Source organism: Linepithema humile, chromosome 1 (assembly GCF_040581485.1).
Source record: "Linepithema humile isolate Giens D197 chromosome 1, Lhum_UNIL_v1.0, whole genome shotgun sequence".
Lineage (NCBI taxonomy): Eukaryota > Metazoa > Arthropoda > Insecta > Hymenoptera > Formicidae > Linepithema > Linepithema humile.
This window is the reverse complement of record NC_090128.1, coordinates 28,540,694-28,568,253: the sequence shown is the minus strand read 5'-3', so window position 1 is coordinate 28,568,253 and position 27,560 is coordinate 28,540,694. Positions and strand designations below refer to the sequence as shown.

At 42.2% G+C, this 27,560-nt stretch overlaps 1 protein-coding gene across 1 annotated transcript in view; it reads right to left on the bottom strand.

Moving 5' to 3' along the window:
• The window catches only part of LOC105670172 (protein Fe65 homolog), a 178,584-nt gene that overhangs the window by 96,085 nt on the left and 54,939 nt on the right, over positions 1-27,560 (bottom strand). The window contains exon 3 of the mRNA XM_067356309.1: positions 26,010-26,371. Coding sequence (XP_067212410.1) covers positions 26,010-26,310 — 301 coding nt within the window. The 5' untranslated portion in view covers positions 26,311-26,371. The remainder of the gene's footprint in view (positions 1-26,009; positions 26,372-27,560) is intronic.

Below are 27,560 nucleotides of genomic sequence, written 5' to 3'. Positions count from 1 at the left end.
CAGGCGCAATAATTGAAACGCAGGCGCAAGCCATCAAAAAGCAGCGAGACTCGATTCGCTCTCGCGAGGTATTCTCGTTTTTTTTTCTCTTTTTTCCAATTGTTTTTTTTTTTTTCAACGTCGATATCAACGTATCGCACGAATGCTGTCAAGTAATCAGGATCGCGCGAACATCCACGATATTCCAGCGAGCATCCGACGGCCTCGGAAATACCGGGAATGGGATATAAATTTACGACAGAACGATGGCAGCGGAGAGATGACGACTGTTGCGACGGCAAAAAACGTAATTGTGCTTCATCAGTGATAAACTCCACGTTTGGTAGCACTGATACCGCGCGGCAAACATCAGCGAAATCCTTCTCCAGGATTCGCGGTTGTATCGGATGCTTCACTGAAAGTTATCGCAGTTTATTCAATTTCTATGCCGAATAATCTTTTATTATACACCTGATAAAATGTGTTAAATATTTTAGAGTTCAATTAAAATGTTCAATTAAAATGTTCAATTAAAATTCTTCCGTGATATATTATTGGTGTACCATATGAAAGAATTTAAATTTGATTACAAAAAAGATTGAAAATATTTTTTATTAAAGACAATTTTATGTGAAAAGATCCGCGGCTATAAATTCAATTGTATTTGAATGCGCGTACAAATTGCTGTCATTTTAATTAACTTGCATTTAAATGAAAAATCGAAGACGCGTGTTCTTTTGAAAATGCTAACTCCGGGACGAGACAATTAATCCGACGGATGTACCCTCGCCGGTGCGTAATGAATTCGCAGATAGATTATGCAATTTATAATATATCGATAAAATTTTAATGATTGCGACGATTGTCCGCTCGTTGTGACACGGTGAACGCATTAAACGTAATGCATGAATCGAGAATCGCATCGTAATACAGTACGGGCATTATATCGCACATTATTCCGCATATTATTGTCCACGCCAATGAAAACCGGGTGCCTAATGACCCGCACAAATCATCGGCCGAGCATTGTCGTGCGATTGCGAGCTGCATGTGTGCGCGTGACAGCACGGCGAAAAAGTTCTCTGTTTGCTCGTGAACTTGTCAGCAGGCCGATTGTTAAATCCATTGCACGTGATGCAATTAATAATTATAATAACATTATTTACTATTATATTCCAGGCTGCCGTCCTATTTTGGCCACACAATATCTCGTGCATTCGAAGAGGGATAAAAAGCGAACGTGGAAAAGCACGCGATAAAAGATACGATGTAACGCAAAAGAGCGCTTCTTTTTTTTTTAATGCAAACTAAAATATCATTAGTTTAATAAGCATGTTTTGTGTTACTCTTTTCTCTTTTTAATTTTTACGAGAGACAAAAGAAGCCGTAATAATAATTATACGAATGCTAGAAATGTGAACTCGGAAAAATTGAAGTTCTTCTATAAAATCTTTGTTGATTTTTCGTCGCCTCGCGTAGAATTTGGAAATGCGAAATTGTGTGACGTTAAAGACACAAAATAACGTAAAATGAATTGCGCGACAGCATTCGGCGAAAAAAATAAATCTCTCGCGTGTTTCTTATGTGAATGACTATCCAGGTTACCTAAAAGGAAATAAAACGTGAGTAGTGTGCGAATGGAGCCAGGTCTTAATAGAGTAAACGAGAACGGCACACTCGTTTCACGGTATTTCTCCTCTTTTCACACGTAGTTTATATATTTCAAGAGAAAAATCGCAACCCTGGATATTTTTTTTTTGTTTTAACAAAAAAGAAAAAAAATGTTGCGGCGAAACAGTATTTTCATATGGCTGACAACACCAAGTTACGAATACTTTTTCTTCAAGTATTGTATATACACCACACTATAAAAAGTTGTTAAATGATAATATATATTTATATCTTAGCGCATATTTTCAAATGTAATTTTTCCTACTTTATAAAATGGAAAATTAATTCGAAGAAATGTCGATGCTACGAATAATCATACACACTTTTTATAATAAAAGTCACCACCGCGATCGATATTGCAAATAGTCGACGAATATCATAATGATGCGCGTAATGCGTAATAAGTTTTAAAAAAAATCTGCTTGCATTTAAAATCGCTCAATATCGCGATTTCTCGCCGAACCAATTTCATTAAAATTTCGACGTCATCCGCTTCGAGTAATTACCGAGAAGTCGGTCTTCGCGGCGCGGAGCTCCGTCGCTCGGAGAAGAAAGAAAGCGCGTAAAGGCCGGGGGTGCAGAGTGCAGGAGCAAAAAAAAAAAAGAAGACAGGTTACTGCAGGAAGCAGGGAGCAGGAGGAGTGAATCCGGTATAAACCGACGTGCAGCGCAGCGCTCGTAATTGCGTTCGGCGACGACGGCGGCGTCGCTTTTAATTAATGCGACACACTTTTTTCCCCATCGCTGAAAAGTGCCACATCCTCGTAATCCACACCACGGTGCCCTTCCTAGTCCGCCCGAAACGCGATGGGAGTTCGTTAAATAAGTGGAAAAAAAAAGATCTGCCGACCCTCGAATGCGTTTCCGCTTGGCCCCCGACTTTCCCCTTTGGCCGCCCATGTCGCGAACTGCGCGCACTTCCGTTTACTCTAGCTTCGTGCGGCGCGGATTAACGGGGCGAATGTGGCCGAAGGGTGTTTAGAATAGGGTGGTGCATTTTCAGGGGCGACGCGTGATTGATACGCGTCGGCATCTCGGCGTTAGTATTTTTTTCATTTATCTGTGAATAAATATCGAATTATATATGCCACGTATTGCAACATTTTACGAGGCTTTGTCGACAAGCCGTTCCTTAAAATCTCTCTTATTCATTTCTTCACTGGATTATTAACGAAACAGAACATTCATTTAGAGAATAAGTGTATTAGAAATGGTAGGCGCGAGAAGGGTGGTCAACCTTCTGAGTGCGAGGGACGGTCGGTCATGCCCTGCGGCAATTTCCGCCCTCGAATTGAAATGTTATTACGTTAGCGACACGTTCCGGTATTCCTCGTTCCTCCCTCATCGCTTTTATTTTCTGCCTACTGGCTTTCTCTTGCAAATGTGATTTGGGGGGATGACAGAAACAAAAAGGGAGAATCAGAAAAGGGAAAAAGAGCAATCTTTAGTATTACGAGAAAAGCTTCGCGCGCAAAAAGGCAAGATAAAACGACAAATAAGTAAGAAAAAGTAGATTAAGCGATATAATTTGTTATTAGCGGTAATATTAGCGGTTTAATAAACAAGCTTAACTTTATGTACGTAGAAATTTCAATAAAAAGAGAAGAAAAGAGAGGTGGAGAACAGGTGCAAGAGGAGCTTGACACGATCTGCAATCTAATTCGTCTCTGAGGGAGAAGAAAACAGGGAAAACGGAGCGAAACGTCGAGCCGTTAATCCCGACATGCAGTTCCTGCGAAGCGGATTCCGCGCTGGGAACGACAGAGTCCCACGGAATCGAATTAAATCCTGGATATACGATTTCCAGCGAGCATATCCCGGCCTGCGAATCGCCGGAGATTCGCACGAGATTTCCCGGCGTGAGTCGCGTGCAATCGGAAAAAAGGAGCCCGACGAGTCGTTCGGCGTAATTTATGTATGCACCTTCATGAGCAGCTCGTTCCTTTGCGGTTCCGTAATTCGCGTGGGAAATTTCGACGAATTATTCGTGAAACAACTTTGTCTCTAATTTAATTTCCAAGAGTCGATGAACGTTATATCGCCAGATGGCGATTGAACTGTTCGATTATTCTGGAAATTTTATCAGGGAGAAAATCGTCGAAGACATTACTTTCGCAAGTGTGTTTGAAATAGTTATTTAAACTACAAGTGCACAATTTAATCAGACTGCGTTTGACTTAGGTCGATAAAATACAAGCGCAGATAAAAAAATCTATGAAATTTACGTTGCGTAGAGCTATGAATCGTGCAATGGTCCGCATTGGATTACACAGCTTCGTAATAAAGTTACATTTACGAGTTCAGCGATCTCGCATTCATGTTTCTCTGCGCGTAGCGCGTGGAAAGCGCCGTTCGCGTAGAAAATCGCAGACTTTAATTTCCATAATTGTCGTTCGAATAATCGCTCGACTACTCTACGCCGCACGTTCGTATTTCCTCCGCTAATTGATATTGCGCTTTTTCTTTATCCAGTTTTTCGCCATTCAACGGGATTATTTTGAGCGCCGTGACGCCGAAAATCTGACGGAAGATGGAAGGGAAAGAAGGAAGAAGAAAAGCCCGTGCCACGTGGCAGTCTGGTGTCTCGAAAACAGGAACATTCCGGTGGTTTAATGCCGACAGTGTCGTCCATTCCTCGTGCGAGGGGATGGTCGGCGTTACTACCCCTGTCGTTCTTCTTTATTTTCTTTTTCTAAGGACGAGAGAGAGAGAGAGAGAGAGAGAGAGAGAGAAAGAAAGAAAGAGAGAAAGAGAGAGAGAGAGAGAGCGAAAAAGAAAGAAGGCGAGAGGAGGAGAAATTGAAGCGAGGAGGTAACCATTCTAGATAGCGAGTTCCACGCGGCGACGGAGGGGTTAGGGGGTAAAAGACGATGCCACAGGTTCGGGGAGAGGGAGATCTCGTGACTTTTATTGCTGCCGACCGTGTTAATCCCGAGCACCCATAAATTCATCCAGCGGGAATTGCTTCTTAACCTCACCGGCAGCGCACTGAGTTTCTCCTGTCGAAGTCTTAACTAACGTACGTGATCTCCTTTCTTCATTACCAAAGGGCTTTCTTGTACACGCCGCAATTTATACGTAAATATTGTAATAATGGAAAAAATATATCGGCAGATACGCACGACGGATGATTGCGCGGCGACATTCGCGCGTAATGTAAATTTCTTTGTCAAATTAAAGATTTACATAAATGACAAATACGAGATATTACGTATCGCGCGGCTGACTAGCCCGTAAAATTATTCGGGACGAAAAAGGAGGAGAGAAGACGCGAAAAAAAGAGAAGAAATAATCCGCGGCAATCCGGACGATGGCAATGAGAGGTCGACGGAAAAACCGAAGGGAAAAAGCAAACTTTTAATCAGTCTCCCTATTATCCTGGCATTCCGATTCTTCGAGGTTTCGGTCTTTCTCTTCCCCCGCCCTTTGTCTCGTCCCGTTGCTGGCGGTGGGGGTGGTGAACCCGCGAAATTACATCGTCGCTAATCCCTTCTGGTGGCATTAATTAGCTCTCGATTCCTACCACTATCGATCCCGCGACAACTCGGTAATTTCATTTTCGCTCGCGATGCGATTTGCAACTTGCAAACTGCGTTAATATGCGCGACATCCGAAACCCCGGATCAAAGGGCGGATTAATAGGCAGAGATACATCGAGGGCTTGACGCGCGTATCTATAATAGAATGGATTGCGTTGATGAAATCACGTTCGTTGAAATCGCGATTCCGGGCGGTGCAACGCCATCCGATTCGTATCCGGTTTCACAAAAATAAATTTTTATTTTTTCCGCTGACGACGAAATAGCGTAGAATTACTGTAAAATATTATATATTTTGTTTTTATTTAATTGAGGTAAGCTTCCGTGTTTAATGTTTCCATTTTATCGACTAAATGTACAAAATATCTTTGAAAAAGCACCATCAAGCCTTGTATTACTCGGCGAAATATTCAGCAAGATGTTATTGCTCAAATATTGCTACGCAAGATATGCAAAGTCACAGCAGAGAATTTCTTCGATGCTGTTGTAAGCAGAGCTTACACGACGACGACGACGACGAGAAAGAAGTTCGGTTTAATCTGGCTTTCCGTGGGTCTCGCCGCTTCCCTTTCCGGCAGCCTCGTCAGGACCGTTTGAAATTCACGGTGTCGCGGATTTTCGAGAGAAACCTGAGCACAACGCGCCTCCTCGATTCCACGACGGGATTTTTGCGGAAAGCCTCGGGGCGAAACCGTTGTGCGGAAAGAGTGCAGTCTCGTCGCTCGCATGCATCTACGGACACGGGCGAGCGCACGAGCCCGGCTGCGCTGTTATGCGGTGCAATTTGCATGGCCGTCTCTGTTTTGAAGCCCGCCGGTGGTTTTCGTCGTTTATAGTTTCCATGCGACCGCGAAAACCCGACCCACATTTCCCGCTGTCCAATCGACAGCCGGAGGGGAGAAAAGTTATTTCTGCCAAATGGAGATTTGCCCTATTAAAGGTTTTTTTTCCAAACTGTTAAACTTCAACGATGTAAATAAGAAGATAGCTTTTGCTTTGGCTATTTCAAAGTAAATGTCAATTCCGGACTTCATTATTTAAAAAGTAACTGTTCTTACAACTTCTTGCAAGTAAAAAATTCAGACGCCCATTCTACAAAATTCATTATTAAACTGTGAGCTACGAACTAAGAGCCAGATCAAAGTGGAACGACGCTACTTAAGTATTGTTGCAAAAACGGAGATCGACGAGAGAACAAGAGATCGCCGAATCGAATCCCTTGTTTCCAGTTCTCGGAAAAAGAGAGAAAGAAAGAGAGAGTAAAGAATTAGCTGCAAATCAAAACGGTGCCGGAAACACGTGTCCCAACGCAGCTTAAAGCGGGAAACGAGGTCTTTCCTTTGAATGCGCTTAATTGCAAGAACAGTTTCGTTAACGGCGCGAGCGGGTCGGGCAGTCTGACGAGAAGCACGGAAATGATTAACGACAAAAGGAGACCCCGTCGGATCTCCGGAAACGGACTGGAGGGCGTACGGGAAAAAGGACTGAATCTCGAATCCGACGAAACGGCCAGAAGCCGGTAATTACCCGATAAAATTCTTCCGCGCGACTAAGAAAGGAAGATTCACCCTCGTTATACTCGTTATCGCTAAACGACCCGCTTGTCCTTATAGCGCCTTATAAATCAAATCTTTATAATCCTTCCAATCTTGCATTTAACTATGCTCTAACAGCGGTTTGCTAAGAGTTGTTATAGAGTCTACAGTCGATTTTCATATTCCTCAAAGCTGAAATCGAGCCTACAGCTATTTCTCTTTTCCAAAAGATTTCTCATCATTTTCTCCGAGGACGAATTATATAATTTTTTCAATCATACTTAATTAACTTTGAAACCGTGTGAGCTTTTCGAGCGCGGTATAGCTCGTCGGAATCCAGGTTCGGTCGGTTGGGGGTGTGTCAAAGAAAATGCGTTTAATTAATGGTAAATTAGAAGACGTGTTTATTTAATTTAGTATGTTTGATGACTGTGTGTGTACATGCGATGCGAAAGAATTATTAAGCAACGGCTGAATAATTATTTGAGCTAGGTAAAATACATATGAAAGGATATATCGGTGAAATCAGTAACAGAATATCGGTAAAATAATTATTTGGCAATGGCGAAATAAATCTTGAGGCGGCGTGGAATAAATATAAAGCAGCGTGAACGTAAGCGAAGTATCGGCGGTAGCAGAATAATTATCTGAACAACGGTGAAATAATTATTTTAAAGCGGCGCAAAATAAAAGCGAAAGCAACGTGAAAATAAATGTGAAATATTGGCAATAATGAGATAATTATTTGAGCGGCGGCGAAATAATTATTTAGTGTGACGTGAGGCGTCTTGGTGCGGTCGGTGAGAGCGCAAGCGCGGGCGATCGTGTCGCAACGGTTGGTACGATACGGAGCGCTGGTCGGTGAGTGCGTTCGTAGTATCGCGAGTCTGTTCGATCGTAGATCGATGCGGACTATTCGGCGGCGCGGATTGGTCGACGTGGTTTTGCTTGCCGGACGGATTACGATTTTGAAATCCCGGCGAATAAACGCGGTATCAGGACTTAGGTTGCCGATTACGCTCGGCGGGAGTACGAGGATGCTCGTACAAAGGCGGAATCTTAGAACGGCGACTTAGCTTGGTATGCGGAAATGCCCGCAATACGAAGTTCGGTGGCCTAGAGGAGCCAAGTACGCTCGGCGGGTATACGAATAGATTCGTATGCGGGAATCAAGAATACCGAGGACGCTCGGCGGTACATGAGGATACTCGTGTGCTGGCACAGGTATACGAAAAACCGAGTATGCTCGGTTGAGGACTACGAGGACACTCGTAGAGGGATGTTCGCTGTCTATCAGCGAACAGAGTCTGGTGAGAAGACGTACAGCCGGGCGTCTTTTATACCCGGCTGGCAGCCGAACGGATTTGAATCGGCAAGCATCGGCGGTTTCGGCGGCGAGTCCCCCACAAAACGGAATTTCGGAACGGTCGGGTGTGGGGAATTTTCGGCGATTGACCGCCGCTGTTTTTGACAAAAAGCTTATCGGCGCTCGATGCGCCCTTGGTGGGCTACGGACGATGGACGGTCCGTAGCCGTAACGATTGTATCGTCCTTTCAGTGAAGGTATCACTAACACCTACACTGTCTTTTCGTTTGTATATAGTTTATTTGTTCTTGTTTCATATATTTTTACAAACAATCACGTACGGAAAAGATTTCGATTATGAGGACTCGAAAGTCCTATATTACCCACGACAACGCCTGAGGAACCTTTCGTCCTGAGTCAAATTGGGCGACCGCGACAACGCCTGAGGAACTTTTCGTCCTGAGTCGCGGCCGAGAACGCATACGTATCGTCTGGTCGAAACGATCGCGATGACGCCTAGGAATGTTTTTTATTCTGAATCGCGACTGTCTATGCACACGTACTGTAACTGAAAACCTTTTATAGAAAAATGCGTCTATACCGTTCGGAAACCAAGACTCGAATGAATATCTCGGTCGATCTCTGAGCTGCCATGATCGAGATGATTTATGATTGGTCTCCTCGATCTCATGAAACCGCGCGTCCAATCACGCAAAAGAATAACATAGTTTTCGGCACACTCTATAGCGTGCATGTACGTGTGCATGCGTCGACTTCGCTCGACCATATATATATATTTTTATGTGTATATTATATATATGTGTGTGTGTGTGTGTGTGTCGTGCACGACTTGTAACTCTACATAACATACTCCCCCCGTTGGGAGGGTACCGAACAACTATTGTTCATGGAGTTACTGAACGCATAATTACGCATCGTGTTACAATGTACAACGCATCTTATAATAAAGTGTACAATTGTATTATAACATGTATCGCATGATCATTGCTCTACTGGCAATGGACATAGAGACTTCGCAGCTCTTTTTATTTCGCCGAATGCAGTCTTGATGATAGCGGTTCGAATTACTCCGTCTTCATCTGGAATTACTTTCTCAATTCTGCCCAGCGTCCACTGCGTGCATGGTGAATTTTTTTCCTTTACGAGCACGACGGTACCATTAGTTAATTTCGGTCCGTCTTTAGTCCATTTATTTCGTACTTGTAGCTCGTTCAGGTACTCAAGATTCCAGCGTTTCCAGAAGTCTTGTCGTACCTTTGATATATGCTGCCAATTAGACAGCCGGTTGTCTGGAACAGATGACATATCTACCTCTGGTAGTGTTGTTATTGGTTTGCCGATCAAAAAATGTGCAGGAGACAATACTAACATGTCGTTAGGGTCAGATGAAATAGCAGTAATTGGCCTAGAATTTAAGATACCCTCGACTTCGGTAGTAAACGTGTTCAATTCTTCAAATGTAAATAAAGAGTCTCCAATAACTCGTTTAAGATGGTGTTTGAATAGCTTTACCGAAGACTCCCATAGTCCGCCGAAATGGGGGGCTAAAGGTGGTATAAAATGCCACGTAATTCTATGCTCGCTTGAATATTTGTTAATCCGTTCTTTGTGATCCTCTGAATTAAGCAGAACATATATTTCCTTCAACTGGTTATTAGCTCCTACAAAATTGGATCCGTTGTCTGAATAAATATGTTCCGGTAAACCCCGTCTCGCAGTAAATCTACGCAACGCCGCTAAAAAGCCTCCGGATGATAAGTCGCTTACGACTTCGATGTGTATTGCCTTTATCGACATACATATAAAAACGCATACGTATACTTTAATTCGCGTTCGATTGCGGTATTTCCTTTCCTTGATAAAAAACGGGCCGCAAAAATCTATGCCTGTGTTAGTAAATGGTGGAGTTCCGCGTACGCGCGCCACTGGAAGATTTCCCATTTTATATTTAACCGTGTTAGGATTGAATCGGAAACAGCGCACGCATATGCGTACAACCTTTCTCACCTGATTTCGACCATCTAATATCCAAAATTTCTGACGTAATATGTATAACGTGGTTTGGATACCTGCGTGATAATGCCTTTCATGAATCTTGCGAATTATATTGTCTGTCAAAGAATGCCGATTTGGAAGTAGTATCGGATGTTTTTGACCGAACGACAGCTCTGACTTTTGTAATCGGCCTCCCACGCGTATTAAGCCATTTTCGTCTAAAAACGGATTTAAATTTGCCAATCTACCTTTATTTATCGAGACCTTATCTGCTAATTTCTTTATTTCGTCATAAAATCGTGTGTTTTGAAGAATCTTTAATACTCGTATCTCCGCTCTATTTATTTCTTCCGCGATCAACGATCCAGTATATTTGTTTGTGGGTAAAACGCGAAGACAATACGCCACGATTCTTAATAATTTCAAATAAGACGAGTATTTATTTAGAATTGTGGAACCACCGTCGTTAGTTATCAAACAAATGTTTTTCTTTAATTCGGGTATCTCACTCATTTGTGCAATTTCGTTGGGCCATTTAACTTCCTCATCCTTTAACCAGAAAGGTCCCGTATACCACGTCTGATTTCTCAGGAAAACACGAAGCAATTGACCTCTCGAATTGCATCCGCTGGATTATCCTCTGACTTAACGTGTCTCCACTCTATCAGATCGGTAATTTCTCGTATGTTCACTACACGATTTGCTACGTAAGTTTTAAGTAAATGTGGAGACGTTTTTAACCAGTGTAACACAATTGTCGAATCACACCAAAATATCACTCGATCGGGTACAATGCCTAACGCTTCGTTTACTTCCTTATATAGACGTGCTAGCAATAATGCTCCACAAAGCTCGAGTCGCGGTATGGTAACCGTTTTTAATGGCGCAACTCGTGATTTAGCGCATAATAATCTGACAATCGTATTTCCGGAATGTCTGTTCGAACGGACGTATATACACGCACCATAACCCACATTACTAGCGTCGCAAAAACCGTGCAATTGAATATCATTGTGTTTTTCGGTAAATATTTTTCTTTCAAAGGAGATCCGCTCCATCGACACCCATTGTCTCGTGAATTCTAACCATTCCGTGTATATATTTTGCGGAACTGATTCGTCCCAATGCAAACCACACCGCCACACGTCTTGCATTAATTTTTTAACATATAGAATGACCGGACCTAACAAACCTAATGGGTCGTAAATCTTTGCTATTTCTGATAAAATGTTCCGTTTTGTCACTCGCTCAGTTGTATTAATCGGATGAGTCATATAATGTAATTTGTCATCATGTGTGCTCCACTTTACGCCTAATGTTTTTAGAGTATGATTACCGTTTAACGCGAAGTTTGCATGTAATGCTTTGGACTCTAGATCATTGATTACACGTTCATCATTAGATGCCCATTGTCTGATAGTAAAACCACCTCTGGATAATAATGCAATTATTTCTTCCCTTATCTCGCGAACTTCCTCGATTGTCTCAGCTCCCGTCAATAAATCATCTACGTATAGATGTTTTTTAAGTATTTCGGCCGCTCTAGGATAAGTGTCGCATTCGTCATCTGCGAGTTTTTGCACAGTGCGGATTGCAAGAAATGGTGAAGAAGAAACACCAAAAGCGAGCGTGTTGATTTGATAACTCTCTATTACGTCATTTCTACGCCAGAGAATACGTTGATACCGTCGGTCATCCTCATGTAACCACACCTGCCGGAACATCTTTTCGATGTCTGCTGTAATTACGTATCTGTATGTGCGGAATCGAAGTAAATGTGATACTAAATTATTTTGAATAGTAGGACCTGCAAACAACATTTCATTGAGAGATGTTCCGTTATTTGTTTTAGCTGACGCGTCAAAAACTACTCGCACTTTAGTGGTATTACTCGTCTCTTTAAGTACCGCGTGATGTGGCATATAATAACCGGTATCATTTGTATCCTCTATCCGAGACATATGTCTCAATTTCAAATATTCTTCTAACACTTTATGATAATCCGTCTTCATTTTCGTATTCGCGTTAAGCTTTTTCTCTAAAGATGTTAATCGTTTAAGCGCGATCGTTCGCGATTCTCCTAAACGATGATTTGTATTGCGAAATGGTAAACGAACGGTGTAACGTCCACTACTGTCTCGAGAAACCGTTTTCATAAAATGCGCTTCGCATTCGATTTCCTCCTCCGATTTTGGCTTAACAACCGCAACCTCCTCAATTGTCCAAAATTTAAGTAATAAATCTTCCAGTGACGTTAAATGACATGTCGCGAATTTTGTTTGTGGTTTTGATGACGCTCCTCCAGCAACCACCCAACCCAATCGCGTTTTTTGTATATATATATCTTGTCCCTTATGTGATACATTGGTCTGACCGACTGCAAATAATGATAATGTCGCACCCGAACCTATTAATAAGTCAACGGAACGTGGTAAATAAAAATCTGGATCTGCTAATCTGATATTAGAAGGTATTTTTATAGAATTGCGCGGGAAAATCTCTGTTGGTATTAAATCCGCTATGGTCGGTATCGTTAAACACGTTAGTTCTTTACAGAAATCGTCGTGTATTGATTGTATGGTGATCTGCACTATGCCTTTCGATACGGTGTTCATACCGTTAATAGCACCGATCGGTAACAAATGTTCGGATACATGAAAGTTTAAATGCTTTATGATGGATTCGGAAATAAAATTTGCGGTAGCACACGTGTCTAATAACGCACGGCATTTAACCAGCTTGCCTTTACAATCACGAATATTTACTAATGCGCTTGTCAACAGCTGTGGTGCGAAAGTATGTAACGTCGCTACACTATTTGTTCTGTTACCGATCGGTTCTGCTAGTCAATTTGTTTGTTTAGGCTCGGGTCTAGTTTCACTGGATTTACCGACTTTCTCATAATTGTCTTGGTGTATAAGCGTATTGTGTCGCTTTTGGCAAATGGTGCAACTAGAGAACTTGCAAGGACTACCTCTATGCGATCGTAAACAATTATAACAGATGTTTGCGTTTTTTACTGTTTCGACACGTTTATGTACGGGTAATTGTTTAAATTTCTCGCATAAATAGAGTGGATGTTTTTTAACCTTACATATCACGCAATTACGAGACACGTTTAAAACGAACGCTTGATTTGAAGAGCAATATCGTTTTCTCTTGCTAGGTGGTTCTATCTTATTTTTCTCTATCTCCGTCGTTTTTGCTCTTTCGCGTTTCGACGCGCAAACGGTTGTTTTATACAAAAACTCGTACATTTGATCCGGTTTTGGAAATTCATCTCTTTCGAGAGTCGTCTCCCATTTCTCTAAAGTAATCTTGGGTAATTTGCTTTCCAAGATATGAACGATCATTTCCGGTCCTACAGCAACGCCTAGCGTGCTTAACGCCGCGACGTGTTGTTGTGTATCGTCCGCGAGCTTAGACAAACCGTTCGAACTTTCTTTTTCTAACACAGGCATATTTAAAATTAATGAAAGATGTCTTGAAATCAATACGCGTTTTACTTCATACGAACGCTCTAGAATATCCCAAGCATTTGAATAATTTATCCCGTCGATCTCAAAAATTCGTGCCTTGTTGGCAGCTTCCCCTATTAACGCCGATTTTAAATAATGTAGTTTGTCTATGTCTGACAAGTCTATTTGCGAGCCTATCATATTATGAAATGCATTTTTAAATGATAACCAACACTCATATTTACCATCAAAGGTCGGTAAAGCCGCCTCTGGTAATTTGATTCGTCTTTTTCTACTCGACGTCGTTATCTCTACATTATCGGCCCTATTTACGACGCTTTGCCTATCGGAATCCGCTTCCGACGCACTTAAGTTACTCTCGACTCTTGCAGCTAAGGAATAAAAACGTTCTTGTATGTTTATGAACTCAGTTTGATGTATCTCGTTTGAATCTAATACCGTAAGTTCATCGTTATATTCTTCGAACGCGTGATATAATTCTGTTAAACGCTTTATTCGTAATCTTAATGCGACGTCATCCGTATTACCTTTGTCGAGGATATTACTTAAACCAGTGATTTGGGACTTTAAAGACGTCCGTTTTTGTACAAGAATCTTAATTCTGTCTGCCATTATTATGTAATTGTGACCAAATTGTTAGATTCAGATTACTTAACTTAATCCGATGTACGTTGTTTTCCTCTTTATCTCGAGCTCTCGCTATCGCAAACCAGGGCCGTTCACCGACCTCACAGGAGGCACCAAAATGTATCGTCCTTTCAGTGAAGGTATCACTAACACCTACACTGTCTTTTCGTTTGTATATAGTTTATTTGTTCTTGTTTCATATATTTTTACAAACAATCACGTACGGAAAAGATTTCGATTATGAGGACTCGAAAGTCCTATATTACCCACGACAACGCCTGAGGAACCTTTCGTCCTGAGTCAAATTGGGCGACCGCGACAACGCCTGAGGAACTTTTCGTCCTGAGTCGCGGCCGAGAACGCATACGTATCGTCTGGTCGAAACGATCGCGATGACGCCTAGGAATGTTTTTTATTCTGAATCGCGACTGTCTATGCACACGTACTGTAACTGAAAACCTTTTATAGAAAAATGCGTCTATACCGTTCGGAAACCAAGACTCGAATGAATACCTCGGTCGATCTCTGAGCTGCCATGATCGAGATGATTTATGATTGGTCTCCTCGATCTCATGAAACCGCGCGTCCAATCACGCGAAAGAATAACATAGTTTTCGGCACACTCTATAGCGTGCATGTACGTGTGCATGCGTCGACTTCGCTCGACCATATATATATATTTTTATGTGTATATTATATATATGTGTGTGTGTGTGTGTGTGTCGTGCACGACTTGTAACTCTACATAACATACTCCCCCCGTTGGGAGGGTACCGAACAACTATTGTTCATGGAGTTACTGAACGCATAATTACGCATCGTGTTACAATGTACAACGCATCTTATAATAAAGTGTACAATTGTATTATAACATGTATCGCATGATCATTGCTCTACTGGCAATGGACATAGAGACTTCGCAGCTCTTTTTATTTCGCCGAATGCAGTCTTGATGATAGCGGTTCGAATTACTCCGTCTTCATCTGGAATTACTTTCTCAATTCTGCCCAGCGTCCACTGCGTGCATGGTGAATTTTTTTCCTTTACGAGCACGACGGTACCATTAGTTAATTTCGGTCCGTCTTTAGTCCATTTATTTCGTACTTGTAGCTCGTTCAGGTACTCAAGATTCCAGCGTTTCCAGAAGTCTTGTCGTACCTTTGATATATGCTGCCAATTAGACAGCCGGTTGTCTGGAACAGATGACATATCTACCTCTGGTAGTGTTGTTATTGGTTTGCCGATCAAAAAATGTGCAGGAGACAATACTAACATGTCGTTAGGGTCAGATGAAATAGCAGTAATTGGCCTAGAATTTAAGATACCCTCGACTTCGGTAGTAAACGTGTTCAATTCTTCAAATGTAAATAAAGAGTCTCCAATAACTCGTTTAAGATGGTGTTTGAATAGCTTTACCGAAGACTCCCATAGTCCGCCGAAATGGGGGGCTAAAGGTGGTATAAAATGCCACGTAATTCTATGCTCGCTTGAATATTTGTTAATCCGTTCTTTGTGATCCTCTGAATTAAGCAGAACATATATTTCCTTCAACTGGTTATTAGCTCCTACAAAATTGGATCCGTTGTCTGAATAAATATGTTCCGGTAAACCCCGTCTCGCAGTAAATCTACGCAACGCCGCTAAAAAGCCTCCGGATGATAAGTCGCTTACGACTTCGATGTGTATTGCCTTTATCGACATACATATAAAAACGCATACGTATACTTTAATTCGCGTTCGATTGCGGTATTTCCTTTCCTTGATAAAAAACGGGCCGCAAAAATCTATGCCTGTGTTAGTAAATGGTGGAGTTCCGCGTACGCGCGCCACTGGAAGATTTCCCATTTTATATTTAACCGTGTTAGGATTGAATCGGAAACAGCGCACGCATATGCGTACAACCTTTCTCACCTGATTTCGACCATCTAATATCCAAAATTTCTGACGTAATATGTATAACGTGGTTTGGATACCTGCGTGATAATGCCTTTCATGAATCTTGCGAATTATATTGTCTGTCAAAGAATGCCGATTTGGAAGTAGTATCGGATGTTTTTGACCGAACGACAGCTCTGACTTTTGTAATCGGCCTCCCACGCGTATTAAGCCATTTTCGTCTAAAAACGGATTTAAATTTGCCAATCTACCTTTATTTATCGAGACCTTATCTGCTAATTTCTTTATTTCGTCATAAAATCGTGTGTTTTGAAGAATCTTTAATACTCGTATCTCCGCTCTATTTATTTCTTCCGCGATCAACGATCCAGTATATTTGTTTGTGGGTAAAACGCGAAGACAATACGCCACGATTCTTAATAATTTCAAATAAGACGAGTATTTATTTAGAATTGTGGAACCACCGTCGTTAGTTATCAAACAAATGTTTTTCTTTAATTCGGGTATCTCACTCATTTGTGCAATTTCGTTGGGCCATTTAACTTCCTCATCCTTTAACCAGAAAGGTCCCGTATACCACGTCTGATTTCTCAGGAAAACACGAAGCAATTGACCTCTCGAATTGCATCCGCTGGATTATCCTCTGACTTAACGTGTCTCCACTCTATCAGATCGGTAATTTCTCGTATGTTCACTACACGATTTGCTACGTAAGTTTTAAGTAAATGTGGAGACGTTTTTAACCAGTGTAACACAATTGTCGAATCACACCAAAATATCACTCGATCGGGTACAATGCCTAACGCTTCGTTTACTTCCTTATATAGACGTGCTAGCAATAATGCTCCACAAAGCTCGAGTCGCGGTATGGTAACCGTTTTTAATGGCGCAACTCGTGATTTAGCGCATAATAATCTGACAATCGTATTTCCGGAATGTCTGTTCGAACGGACGTATATACACGCACCATAACCCACATTACTAGCGTCGCAAAAACCGTGCAATTGAATATCATTGTGTTTTTCGGTAAATATTTTTCTTTCAAAGGAGATCCGCTCCATCGACACCCATTGTCTCGTGAATTCTAACCATTCCGTGTATATATTTTGCGGAACTGATTCGTCCCAATGCAAACCACACCGCCACACGTCTTGCATTAATTTTTTAACATATAGAATGACCGGACCTAACAAACCTAATGGGTCGTAAATCTTTGCTATTTCTGATAAAATGTTCCGTTTTGTCACTCGCTCAGTTGTATTAATCGGATGAGTCATATAATGTAATTTGTCATCATGTGTGCTCCACTTTACGCCTAATGTTTTTAGAGTATGATTACCGTTTAACGCGAAGTTTGCATGTAATGCTTTGGACTCTAGATCATTGATTACACGTTCATCATTAGATGCCCATTGTCTGATAGTAAAACCACCTCTGGATAATAATGCAATTATTTCTTCCCTTATCTCGCGAACTTCCTCGATTGTCTCAGCTCCCGTCAATAAATCATCTACGTATAGATGTTTTTTAAGTATTTCGGCCGCTCTAGGATAAGTGTCGCATTCGTCATCTGCGAGTTTTTGCACAGTGCGGATTGCAAGAAATGGTGAAGAAGAAACACCAAAAGCGAGCGTGTTGATTTGATAACTCTCTATTACGTCATTTCTACGCCAGAGAATACGTTGATACCGTCGGTCATCCTCATGTAACCACACCTGCCGGAACATCTTTTCGATGTCTGCTGTAATTACGTATCTGTATGTGCGGAATCGAAGTAAATGTGATACTAAATTATTTTGAATAGTAGGACCTGCAAACAACATTTCATTGAGAGATGTTCCGTTATTTGTTTTAGCTGACGCGTCAAAAACTACTCGCACTTTAGTGGTATTACTCGTCTCTTTAAGTACCGCGTGATGTGGCATATAATAACCGGTATCATTTGTATCCTCTATCCGAGACATATGTCTCAATTTCAAATATTCTTCTAACACTTTATGATAATCCGTCTTCATTTTCGTATTCGCGTTAAGCTTTTTCTCTAAAGATGTTAATCGTTTAAGCGCGATCGTTCGCGATTCTCCTAAACGATGATTTGTATTGCGAAATGGTAAACGAACGGTGTAACGTCCACTACTGTCTCGAGAAACCGTTTTCATAAAATGCGCTTCGCATTCGATTTCCTCCTCCGATTTTGGCTTAACAACCGCAACCTCCTCAATTGTCCAAAATTTAAGTAATAAATCTTCCAGTGACGTTAAATGACATGTCGCGAATTTTGTTTGTGGTTTTGATGACGCTCCTCCAGCAACCACCCAACCCAATCGCGTTTTTTGTATATATATATCTTGTCCCTTATGTGATACATTGGTCTGACCGACTGCAAATAATGATAATGTCGCACCCGAACCTATTAATAAGTCAACGGAACGTGGTAAATAAAAATCTGGATCTGCTAATCTGATATTAGAAGGTATTTTTATAGAATTGCGCGGGAAAATCTCTGTTGGTATTAAATCCGCTATGGTCGGTATCGTTAAACACGTTAGTTCTTTACAGAAATCGTCGTGTATTGATTGTATGGTGATCTGCACTATGCCTTTCGATACGGTGTTCATACCGTTAATAGCACCGATCGGTAACAAATGTTCGGATACATGAAAGTTTAAATGCTTTATGATGGATTCGGAAATAAAATTTGCGGTAGCACACGTGTCTAATAACGCACGGCATTTAACCAGCTTGCCTTTACAATCACGAATATTTACTAATGCGCTTGTCAACAGCTGTGGTGCGAAAGTATGTAACGTCGCTACACTATTTGTTCTGTTACCGATCGGTTCTGCTAGTCAATTTGTTTGTTTAGGCTCGGGTCTAGTTTCACTGGATTTACCGACTTTCTCATAATTGTCTTGGTGTATAAGCGTATTGTGTCGCTTTTGGCAAATGGTGCAACTAGAGAACTTGCAAGGACTACCTCTATGCGATCGTAAACAATTATAACAGATGTTTGCGTTTTTTACTGTTTCGACACGTTTATGTACGGGTAATTGTTTAAATTTCTCGCATAAATAGAGTGGATGTTTTTTAACCTTACATATCACGCAATTACGAGACACGTTTAAAACGAACGCTTGATTTGAAGAGCAATATCGTTTTCTCTTGCTAGGTGGTTCTATCTTATTTTTCTCTATCTCCGTCGTTTTTGCTCTTTCGCGTTTCGACGCGCAAACGGTTGTTTTATACAAAAACTCGTACATTTGATCCGGTTTTGGAAATTCATCTCTTTCGAGAGTCGTCTCCCATTTCTCTAAAGTAATCTTGGGTAATTTGCTTTCCAAGATATGAACGATCATTTCCGGTCCTACAGCAACGCCTAGCGTGCTTAACGCCGCGACGTGTTGTTGTGTATCGTCCGCGAGCTTAGACAAACCGTTCGAACTTTCTTTTTCTAACACAGGCATATTTAAAATTAATGAAAGATGTCTTGAAATCAATACGCGTTTTACTTCATACGAACGCTCTAGAATATCCCAAGCATTTGAATAATTTATCCCGTCGATCTCAAAAATTCGTGCCTTGTTGGCAGCTTCCCCTATTAACGCCGATTTTAAATAATGTAGTTTGTCTATGTCTGACAAGTCTATTTGCGAGCCTATCATATTATGAAATGCATTTTTAAATGATAACCAACACTCATATTTACCATCAAAGGTCGGTAAAGCCGCCTCTGGTAATTTGATTCGTCTTTTTCTACTCGACGTCGTTATCTCTACATTATCGGCCCTATTTACGACGCTTTGCCTATCGGAATCCGCTTCCGACGCACTTAAGTTACTCTCGACTCTTGCAGCTAAGGAATAAAAACGTTCTTGTATGTTTATGAACTCAGTTTGATGTATCTCGTTTGAATCTAATACCGTAAGTTCATCGTTATATTCTTCGAACGCGTGATATAATTCTGTTAAACGCTTTATTCGTAATCTTAATGCGACGTCATCCGTATTACCTTTGTCGAGGATATTACTTAAACCAGTGATTTGGGACTTTAAAGACGTCCGTTTTTGTACAAGAATCTTAATTCTGTCTGCCATTATTATGTAATTGTGACCAAATTGTTAGATTCAGATTACTTAACTTAATCCGATGTACGTTGTTTTCCTCTTTATCTCGAGCTCTCGCTATCGCAAACCAGGGCCGTTCACCGACCTCACAGGAGGCACCAAAATGTATCGTCCTTTCAGTGAAGGTATCACTAACACCTACACTGTCTTTTCGTTTGTATATAGTTTATTTGTTCTTGTTTCATATATTTTTACAAACAATCACGTACGGAAAAGATTTCGATTATGAGGACTCGAAAGTCCTATATTACCCACGACAACGCCTGAGGAACCTTTCGTCCTGAGTCAAATTGGGCGACCGCGACAACGCCTGAGGAACTTTTCGTCCTGAGTCGCGGCCGAGAACGCATACGTATCGTCTGGTCGAAACGATCGCGATGACGCCTAGGAATGTTTTTTATTCTGAATCGCGACTGTCTATGCACACGTACTGTAACTGAAAACCTTTTATAGAAAAATGCGTCTATACCGTTCGGAAACCAAGACTCGAATGAATACCTCGGTCGATCTCTGAGCTGCCATGATCGAGATGATTTATGATTGGTCTCCTCGATCTCATGAAACCGCGCGTCCAATCACGCGAAAGAATAACATAGTTTTCGGCACACTCTATAGCGTGCATGTACGTGTGCATGCGTCGACTTCGCTCGACCATAATATATATATTTTTATGTGTATATTATATATATGTGTGTGTGTGTGTGTGTGTCGTGCACGACTTGTAACTCTACATAACAACGATGCAGCTTGCGGGCTGCACCGTTACAACTTCTAGTATTTTGCACGCAGCTCCGCGATGCTCGTTACCGCTTCCGATACAACGATAATTATCCCGGATATCCGAGTAAGTGGGAGTAAGCATTACTGAGAGCGCGGTAAACGCGCTCCGACAACGCGCGATGCTCTTCATTAGTCGTGATTAACGCGAAATAATAGCGTCAGCGTCAGCGAAGAGGGCGATCGATAGCGAAAAATAATTTAGCGCGCCGGGACGAACTGGGTCATTGATTCGCTTTGCGTTAGTTGCCGGGTAAGTACCCGGTAACCAAATTTAACTCCGACGGGGTTCGTAATAACGGATAAGTAAATCCATTAGCCGCGCTACCATAGTAACGCATAAATTCGTGATCCCCTCGAATGCGCCGATAGCGATTCTTCGTGTAATCGATTATCCCTCTCTTTGCCGCTACGTCGCGTGACTGCGCCCGACATAACTTCTCGATGCACTTGGAATATTTCAGAGACGATCGTGAGGTAAATTGTTTGTCGCCGGAAGGCAGAAGGGTAAGAGGGGGGGGGGAGGGGACGGCTCTCGCGCGTGGATAAAACGTTGCGAAACGTTCGTAAGTAGTGTAGATCGTGCGAAGAGAGGCGGGGAGTGCAAAGATACAAAGATGTCACCGTCAGCGTTGCATAAGGACGCGGAAATTGTAGCCACGCTATTGCAGAGCGCCGAGACGGATCAGGGGTGGACACGCTGTGGTTCCGAGTGGGCGGTTGGTCTGACGCAGCAAACAGAAAGTAATACCGGGCAGCATTGTTCGCGTTTTGTCCCCTTCTGTCCCGCTTCATCCATTCCGCCGCTCTCGCGTCCCGTTGCTGCAGGATCATCCGCTCTATTGTCGAGTTTCGCCAGGTTCTCACTCCCCTCATTTCCCACCCTGGCCTTTCCTCCACCGGCGGCGGTACCTCACTCCGTCCCGCTCATTTTTTTTCCACCATCCCGCCCCGAACGACATACGTATATCCCATTTTTTAGCCGGGGTTTGAAGAAAGAGTTTAGAGAAAGAGAATGGCGACAGATTGTGCGCGGTGTTTACTTGAACGGAAAAGGTCGTGTGTATTATTTGCCGACGTATAAAGTTGTTTTGCCGCGAGCTGATTAGCAACGCAACATGAATTTACAATATAAAAGCTCGCGCGCTGTTTACTGAGAAAATACAACTAGTATTGAACGATTAATTCAAAATAAATATATAACAAGTAAATAACAACGGAGAATCAGTATTTATTAACAGCGTAAAGCTGTGCAGTGCATTTTGTTTTATTTTCACAAAAATAGCAAACCTGCATCTTGCGGCGCAAGAATATTTTATTCTCAATTCCGACCCGTTTCTATCATTCTTCAGCGACACTGTTATTTGATTTGATAAAAAATATTTCCATCAATCGCTTCTATTCTCTTTCATTTCGTCCGTTTCTGCATATCGTTCATATTTTATCGTCCCTCGAGCAGGAACGATGAGGGCCGATCGGCGACAGATTGAAACGTTTATTCGAAAGGGTGGGTGCGTAACGGCATGCCGGTTGCGATTCATCACGCGTGCCGATGAAATATACTTTCACGGCGAGCAAATGAATACGAAAACTAATTTTCGATGGCTATCCGATTCGACCTCGTTTTTCAATTTTCTGCGCGTGCCCGCGCGCCGCCGCCGCCGCCGCGAACGTAATCGTGAAATATGATTATTCCGTCTCGCGCAGATTATTTTTAACGCTCGCCTTTTCTCCCTCATTCCCTCGCTTGCATTCGCAGCCATCGGAGATCGACGAGCGATCGATTGGTATGGAGTCGAGTCGGGCGTCCAATCACGCCGACTTTCGAGTAGCGATATCGCGCAATCCGGCGAGTTGATTGAAATATCCGGCGCGCTCAGTTTTTCCACGACGAGATTTTCGCTAGCCGCGGATTGTTTCCGCAATTTTCCACGTGTTTCTCAACGCTCGTGAAAATATGTCGCTTTTATGATCGACGGAAAACCCAACTCTTTTCGCACGCATGCGCGCGTTGTAATCAGAGCTAATCCGATCGATCTTAAGCGCAACATAATACACTTGGATATATTTCCTTTTCCACTTTTCTCTTCGCTTGTTTTCGCACAGTGTGCATTTAGATTAAGCAGACTGATAACGATAATAATAAATAAACTACGTGAATAGATCGATGAATAGATAACTGATTTGTACCTGCCATTGTAACGTAATTTGAATACCCGCTTAACAACCGTTATCGGACTTAGCAGCATCAGTATCTCGATATCGCACGCAACAAAGTTTACAGTTGCAAAGGAGAACGGCGTAATAATCGATATAGGTGACTGGCGAATCTGTGAATTCAATAGAATTTCACCAAAACTCTCAGCTAAACCTGGCAGTTCTCCGAAGTGCTGTCGATGAAGTTCAACCACTTTGCCGCCAGACGACAAGCGATCGCACCCGTTTCGCTCGCGGTAAAATAGATTTTTAAGCTATAGCGCACTGATGCGCGAGACGGATGCCAGTGATGTCCCAATTTCAAACATGTCTCACTGAATCTGTGTAGTGTGTGTTTCAATGTGTAGAGCGTCATTTTGTCGTTATGAGTGATTTGCTCGCAGCGTGACACGCAATTTTACCAAAAGCTTTAACAGTCGTATCACGTTCATAAATTAGTCACAGTTGCATCCGAATAATGTTGCAGAGCAATTTAATTTGCGTAGAATTTGCACAGAATTCTTTTTTAAGATAATTAATATTTGATATTTCATATTAACTACGTTGAAACAAGAAAAGTGTAAAATTAATGCAGGCGTCGTGCAATTATTTTCTACTTATTAAATGCATAAAATATATGATTAAAATTACTGTAAATGTAAAATTAAAATAACAAAATATCAATTATTTAATATATAGAGGGAATCAATCTTATATTTTTTTCATTCTTCAAATCTTTTAAACTTTTAAGAGTCTACGACTTAACGTCTAATGTATATTCATTTCTAATGCTCATATAAGTAGACGTGGCATTAATAATACTCAGTCGGATAAATTATTGATATGGAAATGTCCTACTTCCTTTTTACCAGCAGGGGTAAAACGCAGAAGTAATTATCTATGGATTAAGAGCGTCGTCAACGCATAAAGGAAGGCCGGCAATTTCGAAGGGATCTCCCGGCGTATGTGGGGCGATACTCCATTTTTCCAAGCGACCGTTACGAAGAAGCGAAATCGAGCTGCGGAGCGATTTATTAAGATCCTCGACGGTCTCCCGGGCGGAGGAGGCAAACCGGAGCGGGAAGACGGAACGAGGAGAGCTGACCGGGAAAGCGGCCAAGAAGAATGACCGTAAGGCGCGGCTCGTCCTGAAAAGCCTTAACGCTCCGCAGGATCGAGACTACGGATGATCTCCTTCTCGAAGAACAGAGTATCAAGCGCGGAATCTTTCTCGAGAACGGTAGAAATAAATCTGGCAACGTCATAACCATAAACATACTGTTACCGCAGACATTGTGCCGGGAGAGTAAAAAGAGAGTTATCCGCATAAGCGCGCGCGCGCGCGACGGCTTCGCGTGAGTCGGTCGAATTTCTCAAACGTAAAGAATAACGAGGTAATAATTTCTCATTTGCCTTTCCCCATATTAACTTTTCTCATCGTTAAACTCCTTCGCGATATAGAATTACTCGCAGTTCGCCAAGTGCTCCGCAGCTGCTTTTCTCGCCGACATTTAGCTCTCGCCGTTCTACAATAACCGTGATAAAACGAATGATTTTATAACTTACTGAGAAGTGTGGGTCGCTACGTGATTTCAGCTCATATCGAGGCGGATCGTTTATCAAACGGTAATTTGAAGTTCAAGTCGGCGAGCAGTGCGGGGGGAGGGCGATTGTGTAAGTCCGCCCATTGTCGCGATTTTGCGCGAAGAATTGCCAGCGCCACGTAAATTGGTGGCGATAATGTGCAAGTATTTATTGAAATGTAAACGCTGGCGCAATCGGACTTGTGTCGACGTAAAATTTCGCGATGAGAAACTCGCTCCAAATTATATTAGACAAATATTTGTTCTTTCTAACGTTTTCCTAGAAAACGCGCGTAGAACGGATCGTATGCAAACCGGCAAATCGTACGTCATGGAAAACGTGGAATATTACCGGGTTCAGCCGAGGAGCATATTTACCCGCGGACGTAATCACGGGCTCTGCGCCGCTCACTTCTGCCAACGCACAGCTACTTTCACGATGTCGTCATGACGGCATGTATTGCCCATTAATGTGAACTACCGACCATTACGTTGGAATGCTCGCTTTCGAAATAAAAGACAACGGAACGCCGCGTGCGCGCGCCTACACCCACGACACACGTCAGCTGTAAGATCGCGTATTACACGCGCGGCCTTTGATCTTTTCGAGCGCGGCCGACCTTCGACGCGGCGTAAAAATATGACGGGCGTGTACGCTCGTTCTCAATTGTGTTACAGTTTCGACACCCGAGATGTTGAAACATATTGAACAATTTCTTTTGATAGTTGTTACAACAGCGTTTCAGGACAGGTTTGACGATTCATTGATTTTCACTTATCCAATTAGGTCAAGCCGCAACTCTTTTGGCTTTTTAACGCAGGATATAGATTTCCTCAGAGTCCAAACTTAAACTTTGTCTTTTAAATAGCTCTCTTTTGTATGCAAAATAAATGGATAAATAATTAAAAGCATGAATTTTAATGTAACGTAGTCCTGTTAGCTTCTACTTTTTTGCGTTACTTATACAACACATAAAAACGCAATTAATTCTTTTATGAAAGCCATAAAAGAATCTAAAATTAAGGTATCTGAGAAACTCGTCGCCAATCGTATCGATTTGTTTTAGCAGTTAACACTTGCGACCGTTACATATTCGGCTCTGCTCAACTTGAAGCCGCTCTATTATATTAAACTGATGTAAAATCCGACATTTAATATTAATATGGTGGACGTAAAATTACACGACCGGCTTCTGACTTACAAGTGTAAATACGTGAGCGGCCGCGAAAGTGTTAAGAGCCAAGTTGTAAAAAAAGTAAGGAATATCTTAAAACACTCACCCAAGAAGATCTCGTCGATGTCGTCGGCGTGGAGATCAAGATCGAGCTCGGACGCTCCGTTGTTACCGGGAGCCTGATGGCTCCTTTTTGCCAGGTCCATCAGCTCCAGGAGATCGTCTCGCAGCTCAAGGCGGCCCGCGGCCAGAAGTTCGGCCAGCAGGGTGAGGTAAGGGGAGGTTAACAGACGCGGACTGGTAGCGCGCAGACAACCGGGCAACCCGAGTCCTAGGAGACCGTACGGAACCACCGGTACCGCTCCGGCACTGACGAAGCCACCGTTCAGGAGTTCGCCGCACAACATAGATGCCGCGATGACCTCAGCTCCTCCCTCGTGACCTTGGCACCGCCTCGATGTCGACTATCTGCAAGCACCGCCGCATAGCTTCGATTAGCCCGAGCCGAGGATGGGACGTCCGCGAGCGGGGGAATTAATTGCTAAACTTGGGGCGAGTTCTTCAAAGGTTAACGGAGTAAGAAACGGGACGGGGCAAGTGCGAAGGCGAAGGCTGTTGCGTGACTTTTCACGGTGAAAAAGTCGAGAGACTGAGCTTTACGAGAGTCGAGCGAGAGTTTTTCGTCTTCGGGAAAGCCACCGCGGCTATATTTAGTTAATGGAAGCGAGTTAAGATTGCTACTGCAAGGATAATTATGCAGCGAGAGATTCAAGAAGCTTCAAATTCATCGGTTATTCAAGAAAATTGACTAAAAACAGGTGTCGCAAATATTGTGCTTTTCATTTTTACAGGATTTTAACTTATTGAATCTTCAAATTTCTCCATGTTTGACATAAATAGATATATAATCCTTAATACTGATATAAAATCTGCTCGTCTTAGGATCGGTTGCTCCAACTTCTTGATAAACTTTTCCTCACAGTTACCCAAAATAAATATTAGTAATCCTTACTCGGTGGTTGGATATCAAGTAAAATTGGCAATAACAATTTAACTCGTAGGTAAACTTTATCAACAGTTAGGTGGTATTTATTTTAGGTAACTGAAAGGTAAAGTCTACAAAGAAGTTGGAACCGACTTCTAGTCAGTTTTTTTCAGATAGAAAAATTTCTCGAAATGCAAGTACAACAGCGGTACATCATTTTATACTTGTATATACACAGGATACGTATCTCTCCTCCGTCCTGTATCACGAACTTCGTGGATGTGTACGAAGCTATATTATCTATTTATTCTGACATAAATCTTCATGCCTAACGCAGAAAGTGTCTCCAACTTCGTATCAGACCGATTCTTTTCGAGAAAAGTTTAAATATGTATACGCGGGATCCCATATATTATATGGGATTTCCAAGTCTTACTGGTAGCGAGGGCTTTATGAAGTTGAACTTTGTTATGCAGGATGCATCATCTTTCTGTCGTTTCGCGACATGAATTTCGCAGGACATCCGTTTCGTTAACGCGCGCATATACCAACGCTGCGTTTCGTACTATCGAAGTCGTCGCCGAAGCGACATTAAATATACAATTTCGCGGACGGACGTGGGGAATGATACGAATATAATGGCCGCGACAGAGAACAAAATTTCGAGTCCGG